This window comes from Apis florea, unplaced genomic scaffold, assembly GCF_048593485.1.
Source record: "Apis florea isolate Af1SG1 unplaced genomic scaffold, ASM4859348v1 contig_2274_pilon, whole genome shotgun sequence".
NCBI classification, from domain to species: domain Eukaryota; kingdom Metazoa; phylum Arthropoda; class Insecta; order Hymenoptera; family Apidae; genus Apis; species Apis florea.
In genome coordinates this window covers 1,341,264-1,363,238 of record NW_028256550.1, presented here as the reverse complement: position 1 = coordinate 1,363,238, position 21,975 = coordinate 1,341,264, and the positions used below count along the sequence as shown (strand labels likewise).

Sequence of the window (21,975 nt, the reverse complement as noted above, 5' to 3'; positions counted from 1 at the left end):
TACGTGTAGAGCAATCTATTAATAATTCATCCAATCAGTTAATTTTATTTGAAAAAAATTTCATCCTATATTTTCAAATTGTATTAATCTTAATCCTCTTTTGGATCCAATCAAATTTAAGCTTGATGAAAATAATTAAAGAGAGATTAGACAAGTTTGTTATGAATATGGATTATTTTCGAAAATCGAAAATTCACAATAAATCCACAAATACTTTGTTATTAGATATTATCAAACGTACAATACAACAATAAAAGCTGTACGATAATCGAGATCGTTTCGTTCGATGGTGAGGAATTTTTCTGAAAACGATCGCATCACGGAGAAGTATAGATTTTCGATAATGATTATGGCCGATAGATGCGTCGAGAATCACGATTGCGATGCATCGTCGATCTTGGATTTTTTCGACTATCCTATGAATGGAGCGCCAACAGCGCATAATTCGGCAGAAATTTACGGTCGCGCGATCGTCTACGGTATTCTTCAGCCCCCAGTCTATGGCAAGGCGCGCGTATCGAGCTATTTCGGGGTATGGATTCAACGAAAACAAGCATAAAGCAAAAAAAAAAAAAAAAAAAAAAGAAAAAAGAAAAAAACGAAACGAGCGGCGTAGAGGAATTAACGATGCGCACGATGGATACCCTGGAATATTACCCTTCTCATACGTAAATAGCGAAGCAGCTTCGACTGTTCACAGAAGAAGATAATACGTATCCTTTCAAACTTACTTTCACGTAATACAAAATTAATGATAATGAAAAGAATTATTTTAATCTAAATTTTTAAAGAAAATCGACGTGCTCGAATATATTAAAATACGTTTCAGGATCTTTAAAGATTCGATTTCGAATATGAGTCTGACTTCGGATAAGTTCGGTAATAATCGGACAAAATCGATTAGAGATCCGGCGATTATAAGAGAGCTTTGAACTGGAAACTGGAAACTCAGGATCTGAGGCAAATACGACGAGATCTCACCTAATTCCATTTTTTCCTTTTTTTTCTTTTTTTCAAGATTGGAATTTTAAACTTCCAAAGTTGTGGAACGATCCAGAGAATATTAAAATAAACTTGCAAATCATTTTAAACAATTTTTTTTTCTTCCTTTGAACGGAAATCTGATCGGCTTTGGTTTTCCACTTATTTACAAAAAATCTGTTATATCGAATTCTATCATCGATATGTTACGTAAGAGCAAAACGTAAGATTCAAAAACAATTTTGTTAATCGTAATTTTACATCCTCTTCTCGTTCGAACAAGTGCTCTCTTTATACAGTTTAGTATAGTTTGCAATCGTGCATTTTCACTCATAAAAATTATGGCTCACGAATAGGCACACACGAGAAGCGCATAAAGATACGGAATCGATCGAGCAACGGACGGAACGAAATTTTTCGTAGAAATATTCGCGACTCGTTCGAGAGACAAGATGAGCAAGGAGAGCAACGCGAGGAGAGGTAATGGCAAAAATGAATTCAAACAGGAGCACAAATAGGAATAGCTCGTGGGGAGGGGGAGGATGTTGAAACGCGAGATCGGTTGACGTCGATAATTGAGGTGTCGATGCTTCTGACTGGTGGGAAGTGAGCGCTGTAGGCAACAGTGGTGAGCTAGCCATTGGCAGCCTGCCAGCTACTCCTCCTGCCGTCGATGCCTTCGGTGTTGACCGACAAACAAAAGGGACCTCGATGCATTGTCCTCGACGAGGGCGAATGCAGGTCGAGTATCCATCGAGCGCAACGATCGGCTCCCCGTTCTCGACCGATATTGCATTCCGTAAAGGACGATCGGCATGCTTGCCGCTGTTCGTTCAATGCCCTCCTTCATAACGAATTTCGTTTCGCCTCAATGCACCCGTTTTCCCACGCGTTCGTCACGTTTCCGCGCGTAATAAGTGGAGAAAAGGAAAGGGATCTCGTCTCGCCTCCTCGAACGGTTATAAGTAGATTGCCATCTCCATTTTTATGCGGGCAACGGGTGTTTAAATATTAAGCTGTGTTAAATGCGCAGCTACACGTACGTACGTTATGCGTTGATATATTTATGGGACACGTGTTTGATCGATTCCAGGAAGAGGCTTGGAACAAACGTAAAAAATTATCGATATTTATCGTGTTACGAGTAGTTTGAAGTTTGCTACGAGACCAGTGTTTCTCAATATTTTTTCATTGAAGATTTTTAAGATTTTAGCAAGAAAGTTGGGGTTTGTGTGCAAGGAATCTTACATCTTAGATCTTTATCTCCCTTTGACAAAGCACTAAAATGAATTATAGTATGCTTTCAGCTTTTTTTCTCGTACGTTTTGAAGTCGTGTATCAAGCGTGATGAGGGAAATATGTAAATTTTGAGAATTTTTAATCGCTCCCTCTTCTTCCCCCTCCTTCCACGACGAGAATCGATACGTCGTTAGACGAGGCGAGTTTATATCTGAAAATTTGTATAGAGTAAAATAAGAATATCCATCGAGAAGGTCCATTTCGTCGTTGATGAATGAAGATCAAGGGATGGATAGATAAGGATGGGAATGAAAAGGAAGTATTATTATTCCTGAACAAAATACCGACCATAGAACTCAACAAAAAAAGCAATGCATATTTTTCGTCCAAACGTTTCATTATTAAATAAAAATTATTTTTATTTCGTAACACTTCGCTAATAAAAATAAATCTCTCGTAAGACAGATTTCATTCATATATCGCATCTGACATAGATATCTACAGAGTCTATAGTCGCTGAATGATTAAAAATGGACGATGCCATTTGTAGATGTAAGTTTCGAGCCAAGCAAAAATAAACAGGATCGGTTGAAAAGAATCGAGGGCGGCTGAAAGACAATTGATTGACAGGAGCACGGAATTGCAATCGGGGGGATAATGCTGTGCGAATGGAGCGTTCCTTCGTTAACCTTTTCACCTATCGTCTCCATTCGATTTAACGAATGAAAAAAAAAATCAATTAACTGGAGAAACAAGATGAGCTGAATGTCAAAGTTTCAGGAAGGTTCGTGAACTATGAACTAATCGCAAGAAAATACGAAATGTACAAGATCGATAAAGCGTTCCAGATTTTCTCGTCAAAACAGTTGCATAATTTGTTTTGGAACACCGAGTTCATATTTGTTTTCTTCATCAGAAATAAAAATGAAAAAAAAAAAAAAAAAGTAAACTATCACACGGTGCAAAATAATACGTGAGAATGCGGTTGCCACGGGATAACAGTTTCATATTGTTGTTTATTAATTAAAAAAAGATCTACCGTTTGCTTTTCAATGATAACACATTGCGGTTAAAATGTAAAGAAAATCCTGTCCGACCAAATATTTTATTATTTTATTAATTTTCTGTTTTTATCAGCCTGGATAATATTCCGTAAATTTTTACGAAAGTAAAATTTTTTAATAAAAACAGTGTTCGGTATGAAATATCTTATCTTTATATTAATCATCGATTGTCCAACAGACTTGTGAAAATGATTGTTGTTGAAATGTTGTAAAACGTTTATTTTTAGGGATAAAAAGAAATTGATAAAAATGTGACCAAGCAAAATCAATGTATTAAAATTTCTAGCAAGCTGTAAATTATTTTATTCGGTTGAAATTTTCGAAATTTGAAGGAAATTTTGATTCCTTTTCAGATTTGAATAGCGTTTGAAGCGCGATTCTAATTCAACGACCAGCAGGACGGGAACGACGACGGTGACGGCGACACCGACGACGGCGGTTATTCTCCTCCGTTCGGTGAGTGGATAGATCCCTTTGACAGTTTGATCGATTATATGAACACATATTTGTCCAATTTATAAGCTTACCAAGTATTTTCTAATCGAATAATGCTAGGTGAACTTATTATTATTCGTTCTCCGTTCTTTTTTTTTTTACGAAAAAAATTTTCTTTCGAGAAAAATTTACATTGTTGTCGAATTACGTAGATATAATATTTTCATTCAATTCTAGGTGAATTTATTATTATTCGTCCTCTGTTTTTTTTTTTTTCTTTACGATAAGGAAAAAAGTTTTCTTTCGAGAAAAATTTACATTGTCGATGAATTTATTATTATTCGTCCTCTGTTCTTTTTTTTTTTTTTACGATAAGGAAAAGAATTTACATTGTCGTCGAATTATTATTATACGAATATTTAACGAATATTCGATTTTCTATTTGTGATAATATAAATTTTAAGGGATTGTCGAAACACTATGTGAACATGCAATTTCATCTAATGGTATCAATTATTTTTCTTCTAGCCAAGAAAAAATGAAAAGGAAAAGATTATTTTTCTTTTAGCTGTCTTCCCTGCTAAAAGAATGTTTCCATTAGTCCTTTCGACTATTCCTCTTAACGAGCTTCTTAACTGTTTCTACACTTTTCTCCCGCGAAAAAATTCATTTGTCACAATTTGTTATATACATCAATGTCGAACCGCCATAGATAGATAGATTATTTACTTCTCATACAAGTCTCACAGCGTTTATAAGAAACGAGGAATGGAAGAAAGGTCTTTGAATGTGGTGCACGACGAATATATAGGTCAAGCATCGCGAGAATATCTTGATAGCGGCGAATATTACTTCTATGATGATAAATCTTCTTTTTTCTTCTTCTTTGTCTCTCTCTCTCTCTCTCTCTCTTCGACTCTCGACGACATCAAACGACGAACGCGTTTCTTCTTCTTCTTCTTCTTCTTCTTCTTCTTCTTTGGTATCAGGGTCAGTTTGTACGGCAAGATAGAAGAGGAAAGGTCTGTTGTGTAAGGGATCTCCACGGTATCTCTCCTCTTTTCCTTTCAAATCTCGTGGCAAAGCAAGATCGGGAGCAATATCTGGCTAAAAAAGAATTTCCACCGAAGTAATCACCTTGGAAAACCGGCTTCTTTTCAAAGAAGCCAAAGAACCGACCTCCTCGCCGTGCCGTGCAGGATGGAAAGAAAGGCTGATAGTTGAGGGGCGGGGGGGGATGTGGACTCGTAAGAGCACTAGAATTATCACGGTACGCCAGCTCCCTCTCTGTTTCGACTCCCCTTTTGCACGCTCTTGCACTGACATTGCGAGCATTATAAGCCGCCCGATCATTTTTGTTGCTCTCGTCATTGTGCCTTTTACGAGAGGGGCATCGGGAGAGTTGCTCACGGATAGACACGGCGCGTAATTTTCTGCGCAACTTTTCGAACAATGCTCGCAACACCCCTCCAGCGAGTTTCCCCTTTCTCGGCTTTCTCGTCCCATCAAACGACACCGCTTAAGCGCAATAAGTACTTAACTCGTCACTTGAGACTTTGCACTCGTGTAACCCCGTCTTGCGATCCTTTTATCGAGATCGTACGTCTTCCGACGCTTTCCTTCTCCCACCCGTCTTATCTATCGAAAGAAATATTTAAAGTAAAGTTCGTATTCGTTTTATTCTTTCAATTTCCACTAAAAAAATTTCGTTCATTTGATTCAAAGAGTACGTCATATCTCGTAAAAAAAAAAAAAAAATGAGAGATTTATTTAAAATATTAAATACTTATATAATTGTATATTGAATATAATTGTATATTTCTTGTAATTTTCGTGCAAAAATTTAAGAGAAAATGTACCAAAGGATTTAAAGCTTAAAACGTTACATACCATTTTTAAAATTTCATATAACATAAAGGAATATTATAATTTGTTGTAACTAACATTATGCCAATTAGAAAAATTTCAAGACGTTAATTTTTATTACGAGAAAATTTTATTTAAAACGCATATTATATAGAGGCTGATCAATTATATCGTTACGAATGCAATATATCGTATAAATATTGTACATCTACTTTTTGTAAAATAACTTTATATATATATATATTGTAAGTTATAATTAATTTTCGATTATTTTTTTTTATCCAATATAAAAACCATATTTAAATTTCTTTTTTCAAGTATTATAATTTTTCATTCAGTCAATAATAATTCTCCCGTTCAAAAATTAACTCTTATATACGTCAATCAAAATCATTGATATCGAATCAGACATGTTCGCGTGATTTCTCTGGTGTTCACCTTCTCATTAGATTCGCGGAGGATCAATTTGCTAATTCGTCTCCTCCCCTTCTCTGTTTCAGGCGGCGCTGTCACCTCTAAAGATGTCAGAGCTCCGAATCGATTGTTCCGAACTAACTCATTCGAAACATTAAGACGCCTATACCGGAAACAGCAGAATACTCGGTAAATATTTAAATGGAATTGAATTCAAACAAGTTTTCTCACGGATCGAATTACAGATGTTACATTTATTACACGCGAATCGTTTATTCGCGCGATCTTTCACAATTTTTCTTCTGTTTCATCGATAAATAGAACTTCCAATTCTGAAATTGCTAAATAAAAAAAATTGTTTCCATATCGAACGAACGAAACGAAACGTTCCTCTTCCAGGACAAGATGTCAATGACGGGAAGCTTGATGGGTTACGAAAACAATAACGAGATAAATCAAGCAAAGTGTAAGAAGCCGTTAAAACCGCTTCCGATAGTGTCTAGCATAAATTCCAGTGGTATTACAACAACCAACAAAACGAAAAAGCCCCGAAGATCGGCCAGACGAAGCTCTTGTATACGAGGTCACGTGAATAGTTTGTGGTCCGTCTGGTACGGTGTTTTGGCGGTCGCTTTTCAAGCTTACATCGGGTTAAGATACGCGAAAAGGTTCGCCGGTAAGTCAGCTCTCCTTCTTTTTCTCGTATTATTTCGAAGAATGGGAAAAAAGGCGAAGAGGGAGCCACCGTACAAAGGTGGCAAAGAGAGAGAGAGAAAGAAAGAGAGAAAAAAGGAGGGAATTTTTTTCCAGCGTATTTATCGTTACCTTGGCCCGCGGACGCTCCACCGCCAAAGGTGGAGCTGTACGCGTGCTTGGTGCTGGCCGGTGCTGGAGTCGTTTTGTTGCCCGTCCTGCTTGGCGCGGCATTTTTAAAGCTCGGCAACCTGGCGAACGATGGGGTGAAACTTGGCCGTCATTTAAGCGCGTGCTCGCGCGATCCACCTTCGTCCCTGCTCACCAACAACCCCGACCACAGTAAGTACATCTTTCCTCTCTTTTTCCCCCTCCGCCTTTCATTTCCTTTCCCGCGTTGAAGCGTCGCAACGCGGGGAGTGGAGGGGGGAATGTTTACTCGAGGACAATCACGCACTACACGATGATTCGGTCGGTCAATTCACAGGTTTGGCGAACAATTTATGGAGACACGGGGGTCCCACGGCCGCTTTCGTACACCTTTGCACGGCCATGTGCTTCCTCCTACCCTCGCTTCTCATGGAGGCCAGGCTGATACACGCTGGATTTTTGCCAAAAGGTAATGACATCAACATCCATCGTTTCGACGTTTTATTTTATTTGCTGGCTTACGATTAACGGAGAGGTACAATTGTCGTGGGTTTTTTTTTTTTTTTTTTTTTTTTAGCAATAACGAAATTTAACGAAAAGAAACGATAATATCTTGGAATAACGATGTGCTAATAACGTTTTCTGATATTTATTTAAATCGGATAATCTATAAGATTATTTTTGTACAAACTTTTCTTTTAAACGTATATGTATTTTTTTTTTTTTTTTTCAAAATGTCAATTCGAAAGAATCCGTTCATTGCGTTAAACGAAAATCGTGGTAAATTATGAGATTTATGAGCTTGCGTGCAAAGTGATGGTATTATTCGGAAGGCAAGGTATCATCCTGTGGCACGCAATTTCCTTTCTTAAAACTAAGCCGCCGGGCTTAGTATTATCATTCCAATTCGTTAAGAAAATTTCGATCGAATCGATGACGCGATAATCGATCGCGGATTCGGATCGCTATCGTTATGGGATAAAATGACGGAGAAAGGGGCGGTTGGAATGTAACGGGGCAACTTCGTCCTGACTACGTTCTGGTTCGTGTATTGATCGGCCAGGTGTGTGTATACAGCTAGCTACAGGATTTCTCCTTCTACCTTGAACAACTTAACCGTGTACCATCTCGTTCCCTCCAACGGATAACTATTCCTCAATTCGCGATACGGTTGCCTCTCGGATTCCGAGACTCGATGGCTTTTCGCTTTCGTTCCTACTTCCTTTTTCGCTCCCCCTTTTCGATCCTTTTTTTTATATCCATATATATTTTTATATCCTTATCGAGAAACCGAACCGCTTTACAGTGGAGTGATTTCATTGTACAGACGCAAATATCTGATTAAACGATATCGGATTTTATTATTTTAAACGAGCAAAATTTATAAAAAAATACGAGTAGAAATTAATTAATTCCGTTATCACAAATATTATTATACAACATCTCTTCTCCCTATTTTTTCCCTCCCTTTATAAATGTATATATAATAACTTTATATTTTTACAAAAGTCGTTCGTGCATTCGATCAACGCATTCGCCAACTTGTAAACAGATCCCGCGTAAAGTGGTACTCGTCCACCGAATCGACCGCAATTCAGATGATCAAACACGATTAATACGGTATGTTTTATTTTCCAGAAACGATATGGCGTACGGATCTGGATTGGCTGGTGACTCATCGCGATCGACTGGTCGTGTCAAGCTTCATGAATCCGACCGTAAATCTTAGCATCTTGACCGGTTTCATAACGCCCCAACCTTTCGTCACTTTAACACCCGACGACGAATCCACCGATAATACAGGGAACGATATTACCACTATGAAATCAGAACTGATCGATCTTATCAATAAATCGATCGCGGTCGAATCTCGACACCAGGAAACTACAAGGTATAACGGGTTATTTCGAGCGGCGAGTAACGGTCTATCCACATCTGATACTCGAGTTCCGAGTACCACTTCCGCCCTACCTGCCAAACGAGCTACAACTACGCCCTCGACGCAAGAAATCATTATCGATGCACCGAAAACACCGTCCACGATTTTAAACTCGACAATGGCCGCCAATAGTAATGCATCGTCGATTACAACAACGACGAGTACGGAAGCGCCAACGACAACAGCGACGATGACAACATTGTCGATAACGAGGAACGCGAAAGCATCGACGTCGACGAGAACGTCGGAAATAGGAAAAGTAGCTACAGTTGGAACCGCGACTACCGCCGTGGCAGCATCAACGCTCGCGTCCATTTTTCCCTCGACGTCCAATCCGATGAAATATGGAAATACTGTCAGGCGACCAGTCACTAGCAAGACGATCGTTAAAAATAACAGTTTAAAGAGCAAGTCGAAAATAAAGAACGTAGGAAGAAATTCGACGACGGTCAGACCGAAGACTGTCTCTGCTGGAAATATGACCGCGCAGAGTATGTCGTTAACGATGAACAGCTTGGCCGATTTGGATCATCCGGAAAAGTTGAATCTTGAATTACAATCGGGTATGATGTCTTTCTTTCGCTTCTCTCTAAATTCGATTCGTTACGTCTCATAACGATTATTCCATCTTCTACAGCCGAATCGTACGGACCTATTACTCTCGAGTATTTGAATTACGCCGTCGCTCTTGGCGTATATTCCGTGAGGTATCCGGCGGTTTTTTGGTCGTGCAATAAACCATTAGCCACGATTTTTAGCTTCCAATTAATCATCAATTCCGCCCAGAGCTTATTGGCCTACGTTGGAATGTCCGTTCTTTATAAGGCGAGTAACTCTACGTATGCTTTGTATCTTATTTTCTGTCATTTCGTTCGTTAAATTAAATAAAACGATAAATCTGTTTTAACAGGTCCAAGTAATGGGGCCTTTGAAGGTGCTACCGGTTCTTCGCCAACAGTATCGTACGATATCGACCACAAGCAGCATATCGACCATTTTCGGTGACTCGTACTTTCTGCTGAATCCACACGTTACGCTCGTATTGTTCGCTCTCTCCTCCCTCTTGGTGCTTTGCTCCAGCATGGTGATGTATTTCTACGCTTACGGCAGGTAAGTTCCCTTCCGTTTTCTTCCATTCCATTCCGTTCGCTTGCCTTCAGTGTGTGTCCACGAAATGAAACAAAGAAAACAATCCATTTTATTACGACACACAGGTTCACAGCGTTTCTAAATCACGAACGCGAGCGTCGAATTATCTTGTCGAAGGAGAATCGAAACGGAAACGGTTGGATATATTTTATCCATTGCACCGCTCTATGCGTGTTCTTGGCAATCGCGATATGCAGCGCGCCGTTGCTCTACGACTACAGTGTCGTGTACCGTGGCAGCCTGGACGGTGCAATTTTAGCATGTCTCGTCGCCACCGTCCTGCATCTGTTCCTATGGCTGGTTTTATGGATATTCCTCACGATAAAACAACGTTGGACGTTCAAATTGCGAGTGACGATAGGCCGTGCAACCGTTAGATCGGCAAGATCGGTAAAACTTGTGACCGACGTCGATCTGTTATCGGCCAGGGACGATGAGGACGGAACCAACGCGCCATTACTAGTTGTCGGTAACGGCAGGACGTACACCATTGCCGACGCTTCACCGAAAAAGGCTATCATGAGCGTGATACAAAAGGCGGCTATCGAGAGGAAAGCACGTGCTCAAGGTAAGATACGCCTCGAATGAACGAGATTCAAGATTTATCGTATAACACTAACGTGATTTTTTAGCCATTTTGTGGCTACAAATTGTGAATAACAAACATTGCGAATGAAAATTTATCCAAATCTCGATGTTTTCTGCGATATAACCTATAAAGTATAACCTATAAATAGCTTTATCTGAAAGATTCAAAGTGACTCGAAACGGATAAATTTTGTATAATAACTCTTTTTGTTACATAATCACGAGCGAAACAAGTCGCGTTGATATTTTTATATTTTCTTTTAACTGCATAGGAAATACTGATTCCGTTAACGGCGATTCAGTGGCCGACGATGAACAAATCTATTGGCTGAGACCAAAATTGCGCCCGTCGCCGACTAGATCGCCGAACGAGAACGGTGCACCAGCGACGGAGAAAGGATGGCTGAACAAGAAATTGAAACCCAAGGTCACCTTTAACGACCTGCCTAGTACGTCAGGCTCGCGGTAACTACCCTCCTCCCTCCTCTTGATGTCTTTCTGTATGTATCGTTGTGCCCGTGCTCATTGCTCGTCTTCACTTTCGTTTCTCTTTCCTTCCCTCAAACTGGCTAATCCAAAATTATTATACGTAGAATTGGCCCGAATCTATCGTCCCAATCCGGATCTAACAGCCAATCGGAAAATTTATATAACCCATGCCTTTGATCGTGCGTTCCCCGCGAAATTTCTTGCTTTTGCTATTATGTATTTTTACAATACTTTGTTACTCTCACGATATTCAAGCGAATATAATGTTCTATCGATCCTCTTTCTCACCTTGAATCTTTTTTTTTCTTTCTTTTTTTTTTTTTTTTTTCACTCGATCGTACCATGTTTGTATCTCGTGCTTACGTACGTACATATACATCCGCGTGTTGGCTAATTTTATCAAATTGTGTGCTTTAACGAATAAATTCTACATTGGTTAACTCTTTGAGATTACAAGATATTTAATAGGTAGGAGCTTGGAGGAAAAGTGATGCAAATCTTTTTTTGATTCGTTTGGGATATAAAGTGTCACATTTCCATCGAGCTTCACCTTCAGAGATAACAATGTTTGTTTCGAACGAAGGCATCTTTGCTAGCTGTTCGTCAAACAGGCATCGATATTTTTGCCGAAAACAAGCGACGAATAAATAATCGATGGATGAAATTCAGGTCACGATTACACACAAATAGAATCGCGAAGAGTTAACGTCACGCATTGCTAGCACGTGTAATTATCAACTCTGCCCTATTCTTGCCACTCTTGCTTTTACAACGTGATTGGATAAGATATCGTATTTTATATATATATATATTTATCAATAATAAAATATTCTTACATTCAATGAATTATTCACGAACTTGACATTAATGTGTCATTTTCTTTTTTCACCATGTACGATCCCTCCCCTCCCCATTTTCCTTTTTACCATTATCGTCTTTCTCTCTCTCTTTCTCTCGTTCTCTCCTTCTTTCCTTTCGATCCTTTTAGCAATCGCCAAGTATCCGCACGAGAATACTCATTGTAACGTGTCACGACGTGTTGCGTTCGAATTGCAGTAATAAAGGAAAAATCAGACGAGGCAACGGTGACGGAGGCCCTGAAGATGACGGAGATTACGCCACGTTACGAGAATTACCGTTAATTACGTCCTTGGATCCGGCCGATGACTCAACATCCGAAGAGAACAAGGTATTGCTTCATTTACGAATCATCGTTCTTCCATTCATGATGATAAATCATTCCGTTCAATCATAAAGTATTTTATTTTTATTCTTCAGCTCTTGTCGCGACTTTCTTTCTCTCTCTCTCTCTCTGTCCAACGTTTAATTTAATTTAATTTTTTTTTCTTTTTTTTTTTTTGCTTTAACAGTGGGAAAGATGGCTGATATCTCGTAGGGACGGTATACCTAAATTTGGAAACGTAAGATGTATAAAAATGTGTTTCTCTTTCGTTTTCTTCCTTTTCGTGTTCAACGCTTCGTACGTGATAACACTAACACTAGCTAACTGCGTGTGTGTTTGTGTATTAACGTGTGGTAGTATAGATTATATAGATACACGGAAGATAGAGAAAAATTATTTAGATTTGAATAGAGATTAAATATTAAATTTTGTCAAGAGTGTAATTCGATCGATATGATGCACGTTCGATCTTGCGCTTGTCCCTGGATTTTGCTCCAACACTTCCAAGCAGTAGCGCTATACGATATTGTACAAACAACAAAACAAACTCTCTAAAACTTGAAGCACATTCGCGAAACACGATGAAACAAAACTTGATTAAATTATTACAATTAACGATATAGGTACACCTTCACTTTAATTTCTTATTTCTGATTAGTGTGGCGCGCAGAGTTTCTGACATTGCCTGTAGAAACGTGTAGAAAACTGTTATGTCAGTTTTATTAAAAAGAAACAACAAAACTTTTATTCATTTTATTGTTCATCTTATCACAGAAAGAAAAAGAAAAAGGAAAATATTGGCCAATAACTTTTTGTATGAATATGTTACGTACAAATTATTGTGAGGTATTAAAAAATATAACATATGGATATATCTCTACAGACAATATCTATAAGTCTGTAAATGTATTTAGAAAACGCTAACATTGGTGTTCACAGCTGATAAGCGTCGTTGCACGTGTCGTAAAGTTAAAACTACTGTGTGAATTGTTTTTCTGTTTTTCTCTTCTTCTTTTCTTTTTTTTTTTATCTCCCGTTTTCTTCATACCATTTCACGAAACTTTTGTATTAGGCTTATTCTCCAACATCGCGACAAAATCTGGCATTTGCTTGGCAATTAATCATTGCAAACGTTCCAACAGCTGCTCGAGTGCGTGAACGATGACCAAGTGACGTACTACGCGAGTGCAAATCGCGATCTGCAACCCTCGGAAGGCGATCCTTCGCCTCTTTTGACTCCAGACCCTTTGCCCGATTCCTCCTCGGAGCCACTTCCACTGCCACCTCCGACTCCGACCCCAACTCCGACTCCGACTTGCGCACCGACTACCGAAGTTGTCACGGCGTTACTAACCACTAACACCCAGGTACTAACAATCTTGTCCACCTTGTTTCGTCGATCAAAGAACGGACAAACTTTTCGAAAGCGTAGAATCTTTATTTAACATAGCATAATTTATTATAACAATTCGATATCGGTTTGCTCATTCTTTGGCACAAATGATAAATCGATCAAAGAAACCTGCTTTTCCTCTTTTTCTAATTTTCAAAGAGTGAGTAATAAACAAATAAGAGGAAAAGCAAGAGTCAAAGGAAAATATAAACAAGATTCGTTTCGATTGAATCGAATGAATATACATATATACATATATCGCGTATTGATTTCAGACAAACGGAGGACACACGCCACGATGCTTGCGCCGAGCTGATTCAGGAATGCCGCACGAGGAATTGACTCCTCGCTCGGATTCCTCCAATTCTCCGCCGTTGGACGCCGTGGCGGGTGGCAACAGCGGAGCTGGCTCGGGGCACAGTAACGCCAGCAGCCATAGCGAAACGTCCTCTAGCGGCGTGCACAGTAACGCCAGTAACGGGAGCAATGGAAGCTGTCAACGGCGAGCGACCAGCGTGGACGACGTGACCGGTGGCGGCGCCACCAACGTCGTCGAGCAGCGAGACAACGAGGAGTCTGCGCAGTGGCGCAGCTGTTCCCTCCAACGCGGTGTTCAACCGCCGTCCGCGACGATCACGTTTTCACCGCCAAACAGTCGCCCCGGCACCAGCCATTCCTTTTCTTCGCCGCAGTATGCGAACCACGTGCCGCTGTTCGCCAATCCAAATTCGAACGCGAGCGCTAACAATCCGAGCGTGAACACGAGCGTGAGCGCCAGCACGAACGTTAACGTAAATGATATAGCTGGCACGGTCGCTGGCCAAGGATGCCCGGCCGTTATCCTCGAGAATCCGAACGAGGCGACCGTGGTGATACGACGGAAGCTGTCGAGGACGAAGCTTACGGAGCCTTTGAACCCGAACGAGGAGCCGTTTGGCCGGTCCACCAACATGAGGATGACGTCATTCACCGAGAGCAACGATATTCGTGTCCACGCCTCGTCCGCCACTTTGCCGCATTACCCGACCCAGCCGGTGGTAACCTATCCGCACTGCTCCACCATGCCTCTGCCCCACGCCTCTCACAGCATGGCCGGATCTCATATGGGCGGTTCGAGCGGAAGCTGTGGATCGGTGCCGAGGCACGCTTTCGTCCCGCCGCAGGTACACTCGACGGTGCCCGCGCACACAACTTTACCGTCCCACCACAACGGCGTCAGACTTCTCCCCGGCATAGCACCCGCCCCCAACAATCCTTTCGTCAAGAGGTTCCCACCCGTGCAGCTGCACACGCAGCCTTGGGCGCTGCCCGGCCACCACACTTTCCCCCAAGCGTCCCAAGTTAACGGCAAGCTGACCACCACAGCGCAAATCAGGCAGAGCGATCGTGACTCGGCAAACTTTTCCATGGCCAGTAGCGGTGACTCCGACACGTGTCTGCCTCATTAGATCGATTCGATTTCTACCCTCTTCGCTCTCGCTCCGCGCCGAGCAAACTTTTCACGTATACCGTTTCCGATCACGTTCCTGGATCATTGTCGTCACGAAGAGAAGAGAGAAAACGTTGCCTCGGAGGTCGTTGTCTCTCTCGCCGAACGTGGTTGCGTGGTGCATTGAACGAAACAACATCCGTTTGCGTTTTGTTGTTCGCGTTATATATCGTTATCATGCCATCGTATCGGATCTTATTACATATCATACTTTCGATTATTACCCATGAGAACACGTCCGACACGTACGGATTTTATTTTATTTTCGATACAAAAACACCGTCTGTCGCGACAACACTTTCTCCCGTTCTTCCATATCAAATGTTTCTTCGTATACCATTTGTAAATCACACTTGACATCTTCTCGCGTATTGTCTGTACCCGCTTCTCGAGCCCCGATACACCGATTCGTTCGAATAATGAATATCCCAATGAACATATCCTACGAGACACGAATCGTTGCTTGCGCTACTCATCAGCTGCTATTATGATACGTGCAAGACAAGATTGATAAACACGTTAAATTACACGAAAAAGTTTCTTTTTTTCAAAGATTTTTATTATCTTCCATTTCATCACTTTTCCATCGACTTTTGTAAGAAATGTCTTTGAATTATTTATTACAAAATTTATTCAATGAATTATTGAATATTCGATTAGAGCAAAATTCGAAATTTTATTTATTTAACATTCACATGGAAACTATTCACGTTGTTCGAAAATGTTGTAAGTCTCATCGCGCACAATGAGACAACCATATATATAGACTAATACGACCAGTCAATGGATGATTATATTAAAAAAAAAAAAGTTAAGAAACTTACGATTACTGCCATAATGATAACTATAAAGATCTTTGGATCTTCGTCACAACATGAATTTATTTATCGACTGCCATGTTATTTCGTCCTGTTTCGCGAACAAAAAGCGCTCGAGAAGTGTTCGTTCTTTTCGTTCGCTCGTAATCGCTTAACGCATAGTGAGATATTAAAGTATTTAAATATCGCTTGCGCTACGGTAATTTTATTTTTCGCGATCACGTAATTTTAATCGAGGATTCGAAACGCGAGGAAATGCATTCCTATCTTCGATAATCGTGTCTTGTATCAGCGTTGTATATCATCAGAGATAAATCAGAAATTTCCATCCATATATATTAAATTTGATATACACATCGATTAAAACGAATTTCGAATCATAGATTTCGCTAATTGACTATCGTATTAATATGCAACGATGATACGATACGAGATGCAACAAATAAATACCGTGTTTAATAAATATAGATCGAAACGAATTTCCCAATTTCATAATCGAGTGGACAGAAATAAAAAGAAAGAAAAAAAAAAGATGCATAATGGATAGGTAAATAATATAATCCGGATAGTTTGCCGAGTTCATCGAATTTAGAACAATAACGATGACGATTTTAGGATACTTATGATGGATTAAGTTAAAAAGGAATCTTTAGGAAGCTATTATTAATCCAAGAACTTACGCGGGATATCTACGATATTTCCATATCTTAAATGTTTAACCAAAACCTCGAGTACGGATTATAGACTTTCGATGAAAATAACACCTCTTTGGAACAGGATAAAAACACGGTCAAGATAATAATAACTTATATAACGTACGCATATATTATCCAATGCTTATACATATACACCTAATGCAATATTTGAACATAACCTCAAATTTATGAGACGTAATGAATCATACGTTGTAAGTGTACGCGTTATTTAGAAATTCTTGTTGACGCATTCGACGAAACAAACGGTATTTTTTGATTCATCGATCGAATTTATCAATCTTTACAAGCTATGACTAAATACACGAATAACAATATAACATGGATAGTATAATGGCAGAAAAGAAGTGTGGTAAGGGCGTGCCTTGTTCATCGAAAAAGCATACACTTTTGTTCATAAATTACGAGTCATAAGTATACTTGTTATTTATAATATTTATTAAATTTTAATAATATTTAATTAACTTTTGCTCACGCACAAACTTATCTTGTGTTATTGAAATATAAATCTTTATTATAAATAGATATACATATAGATTTTCATGTTTGTTTTATAAATTAAATATTTTACATTGAATATTTTTTTTTTTATAAATATATGAAGTATGAAGTATTGAAGAAAATGATTTGTTCTTCGATCATGTGCATTTTCAATATGATAAACATTTATCAGTCAAAGAATTAAAAGATAGATACACAATACAAAAGCTTTAAAAAATGATGCACGATATATTTATAAATCATTATCTACTTTGTAATTAAATAATTAAGTTATTCATTCAGATATTTTAAATTAATTATAAATGTTCCGTGATTTATGGACAAGAGTGTACATACGTATATTGCGCATGCTTTTTTCTTTCTTCCTCGACTTATTTGAGATCTTTCTTTTAATGTAGATATCGAATGTAGTGATGAAATTATTTACGTAGTAGCAAGAAATTCTGCTCAAGTAAATGCACTCTAGAAGAAAGATTGTTATTTTGAAATATCTTCCAATTTTCGACGATTTGAGATGAAACAGGTTAGAAAAGTGCGTAGAATCGGTATGTACAATGTCTGTATCTCTTCCGATATCGCCAAGGAGCGTATATCGCGTGTGTTTTTCGCGAAAAGGTGAAATCAAGATGACGAAGCCACAATAATCCTACAAACGTCGAAAACAATCGACATGTACAGATCTCTTTTATGTGTGTTCATCGAGTTGTATTTAACACACGTGTTCGTTCTATCTTTTGTGCACATATCCTGAATCTAGAATGGCCCTGAACAACATTAAGAGTGATGCATCAAATTTAGCTAACCTATAAAAATTCGTAGTGTTCGCGAGAAAATTGAAAATATTGCTGTCGTCTACTATATCATATTGTGGTGTTGACATTTTAATCCTTTGAGTCGTAACCTTGTATCAAATTTATTTTATTTCTTTTTTTTTTTTTTACAATTTATTGTGTAATAAATTCGTTCGTGTTGGCATTTGATAAGATTTTCTTATCTATTTGTAAAATTAATATAAAATATTGATCACGTTCAAAAAAAGAAGAAGAAAAAGTTGTTTTCCATTATACAACAACGTACGACCATATGCATATGTATATGAAACGACGTATAAAAAATTATTACAGTTCCATTGAAATGTTTTATTTTACTTATTATATTCACAAAGCTTTGCCTTATAATTTTATAATTGTTTCACTTGTTCGCACGATAAAAAAGTATCAGAAAAATAAATATATAACAAATAAAGTTGTTGTCTAAGAAATAGTACATAATTAATTAGATAAAGACATATGAACGGACATATTACACGATTTAATACTTCCAATACAAGTTTTCTAAGATATGATATAAAATAATACCAATATTAATGAATATCATGTTTATTAAAAACCTGTATATAAACAAATTTTTTTTTAAAGTGTATATGCTAATTCATTTTAATCTTATTTATATTATTCTTTTCAGAAATTTTTTCAATGTTTTTTTTTTTTTTTTTACCTAACATTATTATGCTTATATAAAAGATAATAATATAAATCTAGTTTACAACCCAAGACATAAAGGATTAAATTGTACATACCAGTGCATATCTTTTTCAATTCGTCAATGTTAAAAAAAAAAAAAGAAACTAATTGTTACTTCTTATCTATTCTTCAGTCGAACCTATAAAATGGAAGCACGAGAAAACAAAAAATGATAAGTGCAAACGTTTCATCGTATCGCGGACATATAAATGGACGTAATGGCTCGGACGATAATCGAAATAGTTTTTCTATTGTAACAGTGTAATGTCGACGGAAGGGAATAATAATACCACCTACTTATAGATATTTTCTTACTGTTTTCACGAACGATTTCGCAACTTCCGTACGTAGAGGAAGTAGAGACGAGAATGTAAACGTATTAGTCGCTGAGTAGAAGCTAGTAGAAAGTCAGCCAGATCACCGTCGAAGAGGTCGTCAAAATTCATTACGCGTGCGTTACGCGCTCGTTGCGATCTATCCGATCCTTTCGTACGCGACTACAACCAATCGCAGCGCGCATCCATTCGAAACCTCGAAATCCTTGGTTATCTGGACCGACCGTTAGTCAGAAAAAAAATTCCTATATAATTTTTATACCTGGATAGATGATCGAATAGATGAACCATTCTCCGAGTAAATTGAAAGATTTCAATCTATTCTTCTAGGACAGAAACGTCGAAAATGGATGCAGTTAAAGCTTTATGGTACCTACAGAGAAGCAATACATTGGTTTTTTAAATAAACATATTATACGATCGATTCGTTTCTTTGCGTAATAATCTCGCGTTGGAGAATTAAAGGTGTCGAAAGTGGAAAAAAAGAAAGAAAGAAAGAAAGAAAAAAAAATGTATCGATTCGATAAGAGTCGATTTACAAAAAAAAAAAAACGATAAAGCTTTCACTGTACTTGTATATTTTTTCAAGTGAATTTCAATGCGCATGGGTTACACGCATTTCTCTCTTGTATGCCAATACGATACGAACGATTTTTTATACGAAACTTGATTTCATCTTTATTCGATGCTGAAGAAGAAAAAAAAAAAAAAAAAAGAGCGACGCGCCAACAACGCGATCTAAAAAGAAAAAAAGAAAAAAAAAAACTCTACACATGTAAGAAAAGAAGAAAAGACAACGACAGAGATTCAAATTAAAGCTTGAGTGAGATTTTAATCAATGGGATACAGGTAATCGATCGATCAACCTGGCCTCCTAAAGGCCGGTTATTAAATTTTTTAAGTCTTTTCGTAAAAAAAAAATAAAAAAAAAATAAAAAATAAAAGTTGGAAAAAACGCTTTGTAATACCGATCGTACATATCACAATGAACGGACCATAGAAATGGGAACGACGAGAAGAATGCTCAGAATCAAATAGTTAACGTGCACGTGGAACGCCATCGATCGAATGTTTAGAAAAAGTTTAGAACAATTTCAATTCGTTCAAATATCTTTTTATCGAGAACGAGATCGGCTTCGAAAATCGTATCATTCGTCTGAACACGTATACGATACCTCGTAATCGTTGTAATCTCGAATATCAGTTTCATTTCATTCTCTTGTCCTGTTGAAAAATTTCATGTAATTATCTCACGATCACGATCGAGAATTATTATAGATAGTTGCGGATGAAATGGTTGAACGATTTCTAATATAATCCCTCAAGTTTCCCCAAGAAACTCTATATATATAATTTCACAAGTCTATCTATATTTCGTTTCCATATAAATAATTTCTCTTTAAAAGAAAATGAAATGCTGTTTTAAAACGACGAGTTATTAATCATATTGTTTAAACTCTGAGTGACTTTGCACATTTATGAAATTTCGCCATTTGATACGCAACAATCTAAATGCATCTCATCCATCGTTTCGTCATTTTCATACAATAATTACTAACAGCAGCGGGAATATCGAAAGCAAGAGCGAACCGCTACTTGAAAACTAGAATTTCGATGGGATATCGATGCTGCTATTTGTAGAAGTATTTTTTTTTTATCGTCAATCAACGACGTTTTATATATATATGTTCGTTTTAGATCCAGCTAGACCTCTCGACGCGGAAACGTACACGATCAAAGGGATGCTCCGAAAAAAATCGATCGATCTAATAATCATCGTGAATTTCTACGATTTTGCGAATATTTTTTTTTTTTTTTCCCAGCAATTTTACACGCTATTCACATCCGAGGGAAAGTTGAAGAGGAAAATGTTTCGGAGCATTTCAGAGTTTTTTACCGCGAGAATTCCGTCTCGAGCACGCATAAAGAGAGAGAGAGAGAAAAGCGAAAGAGGATAAAAGCGAAATGGAAAATAAGGGGAATAAAACTAAGACAGGGGAAGAAAAGGTTGCGCCTTTGCGCGTGTACGAATGTCCGTGCCTATATCTGTGCGCGCGCATTCAATTGGTCGCCCTCGACTACGTATTTCTTTGGCTTGTAAATAATTATGGACCGAAAAAAGAAAATTAGCGGGTGAGAAAGGAGCGAGAATGAATGATGGAGAGGGGGGGAAGATGATGCAAAAAGGAAAAAAGAAAAAAACTTTAACGGATATGTACGAATAATTGTATAAAGACTGATTAGACTTACTTTGGTATTTATTCTAATTCACAGTTAAACGCTATCGCTTTTGCGCGCTCTTGAATACTCACGGAGCACGAAACCAAAGGTATTCAAATTCCTGGCTCAAACTCCATTTTTCTCTTCTTCTTTGACGTCTGTCCGCGACACTCGACTTCCGTTTCCTATAACAATCTTTTCTTTCGCTTCTTGCTCGATGCTGGAATGTAATTTTTCATTCGTATGGATCAAAATATTTTTTGATCGTGGAATCATTGAATTGAAAGTATAAAAATATTAGCTGTATGTAATTTTTTTTCCCTTAAATATTTCGAAATATTTTTGAAATCTTCGATTTGAAACATAATTTCCATTTCGATCGCGCAATAATTCAAATAAGTTGATCTTTCTGTCGCGTGAACGGCCTATGAAATTTATTTTCGTTGCATATACTGTTATGAATATCTATAGAATGTACGTAATGTAAAAAAGAAAAGGAAGGATAAAAAGAATTCGTACTGTTTCTACAATTTTTTTTTTTTTTTTTTCAAATAGTCAATCTGTCATCCGGAAAAGATTCATCGATTGCCATTCGTGGAAATGTGCGAACGGAACAAAGAGAAAAAGAAAAATGGTATGCGCGATTATAACAGCGACACTATTATTGTCACATCGTATCAATATTATTCGATGCATCGTATAAGCAAGTAAACTAGATGTAAACTTTGTATATTCATTTACCAAGAAAATAAAGATAAATTATTCGACATATGTATAGATAAACTCATTCCCA

The 21,975-nt window shown here is 37.9% G+C and overlaps 1 protein-coding gene across 1 annotated transcript in view; it reads left to right on the top strand.

Moving 5' to 3' along the window:
• tinc (transmembrane protein tincar) overlaps positions 1-21,953 on the top strand; it is a 50,612-nt gene extending 28,659 nt beyond the window's left edge. The window contains exons 3-16 of the mRNA XM_012488740.3: positions 3,638-3,740; positions 6,086-6,188; positions 6,399-6,675; positions 6,810-7,034; positions 7,180-7,311; positions 8,481-9,344; positions 9,419-9,606; positions 9,692-9,891; positions 9,996-10,498; positions 10,791-10,983; positions 12,064-12,196; positions 12,378-12,428; positions 13,333-13,557; positions 13,859-21,953. Of these exons, the coding sequence (XP_012344194.1) occupies positions 6,405-6,675; positions 6,810-7,034; positions 7,180-7,311; positions 8,481-9,344; positions 9,419-9,606; positions 9,692-9,891; positions 9,996-10,498; positions 10,791-10,983; positions 12,064-12,196; positions 12,378-12,428; positions 13,333-13,557; positions 13,859-15,031 (4,158 nt within the window). The 5' untranslated portion in view covers positions 3,638-3,740; positions 6,086-6,188; positions 6,399-6,404 and the 3' untranslated portion in view covers positions 15,032-21,953. The remainder of the gene's footprint in view (positions 1-3,637; positions 3,741-6,085; positions 6,189-6,398; positions 6,676-6,809; positions 7,035-7,179; positions 7,312-8,480; positions 9,345-9,418; positions 9,607-9,691; positions 9,892-9,995; positions 10,499-10,790; positions 10,984-12,063; positions 12,197-12,377; positions 12,429-13,332; positions 13,558-13,858) is intronic.
• Positions 21,954-21,975: the final 22 nt, after the last annotated feature.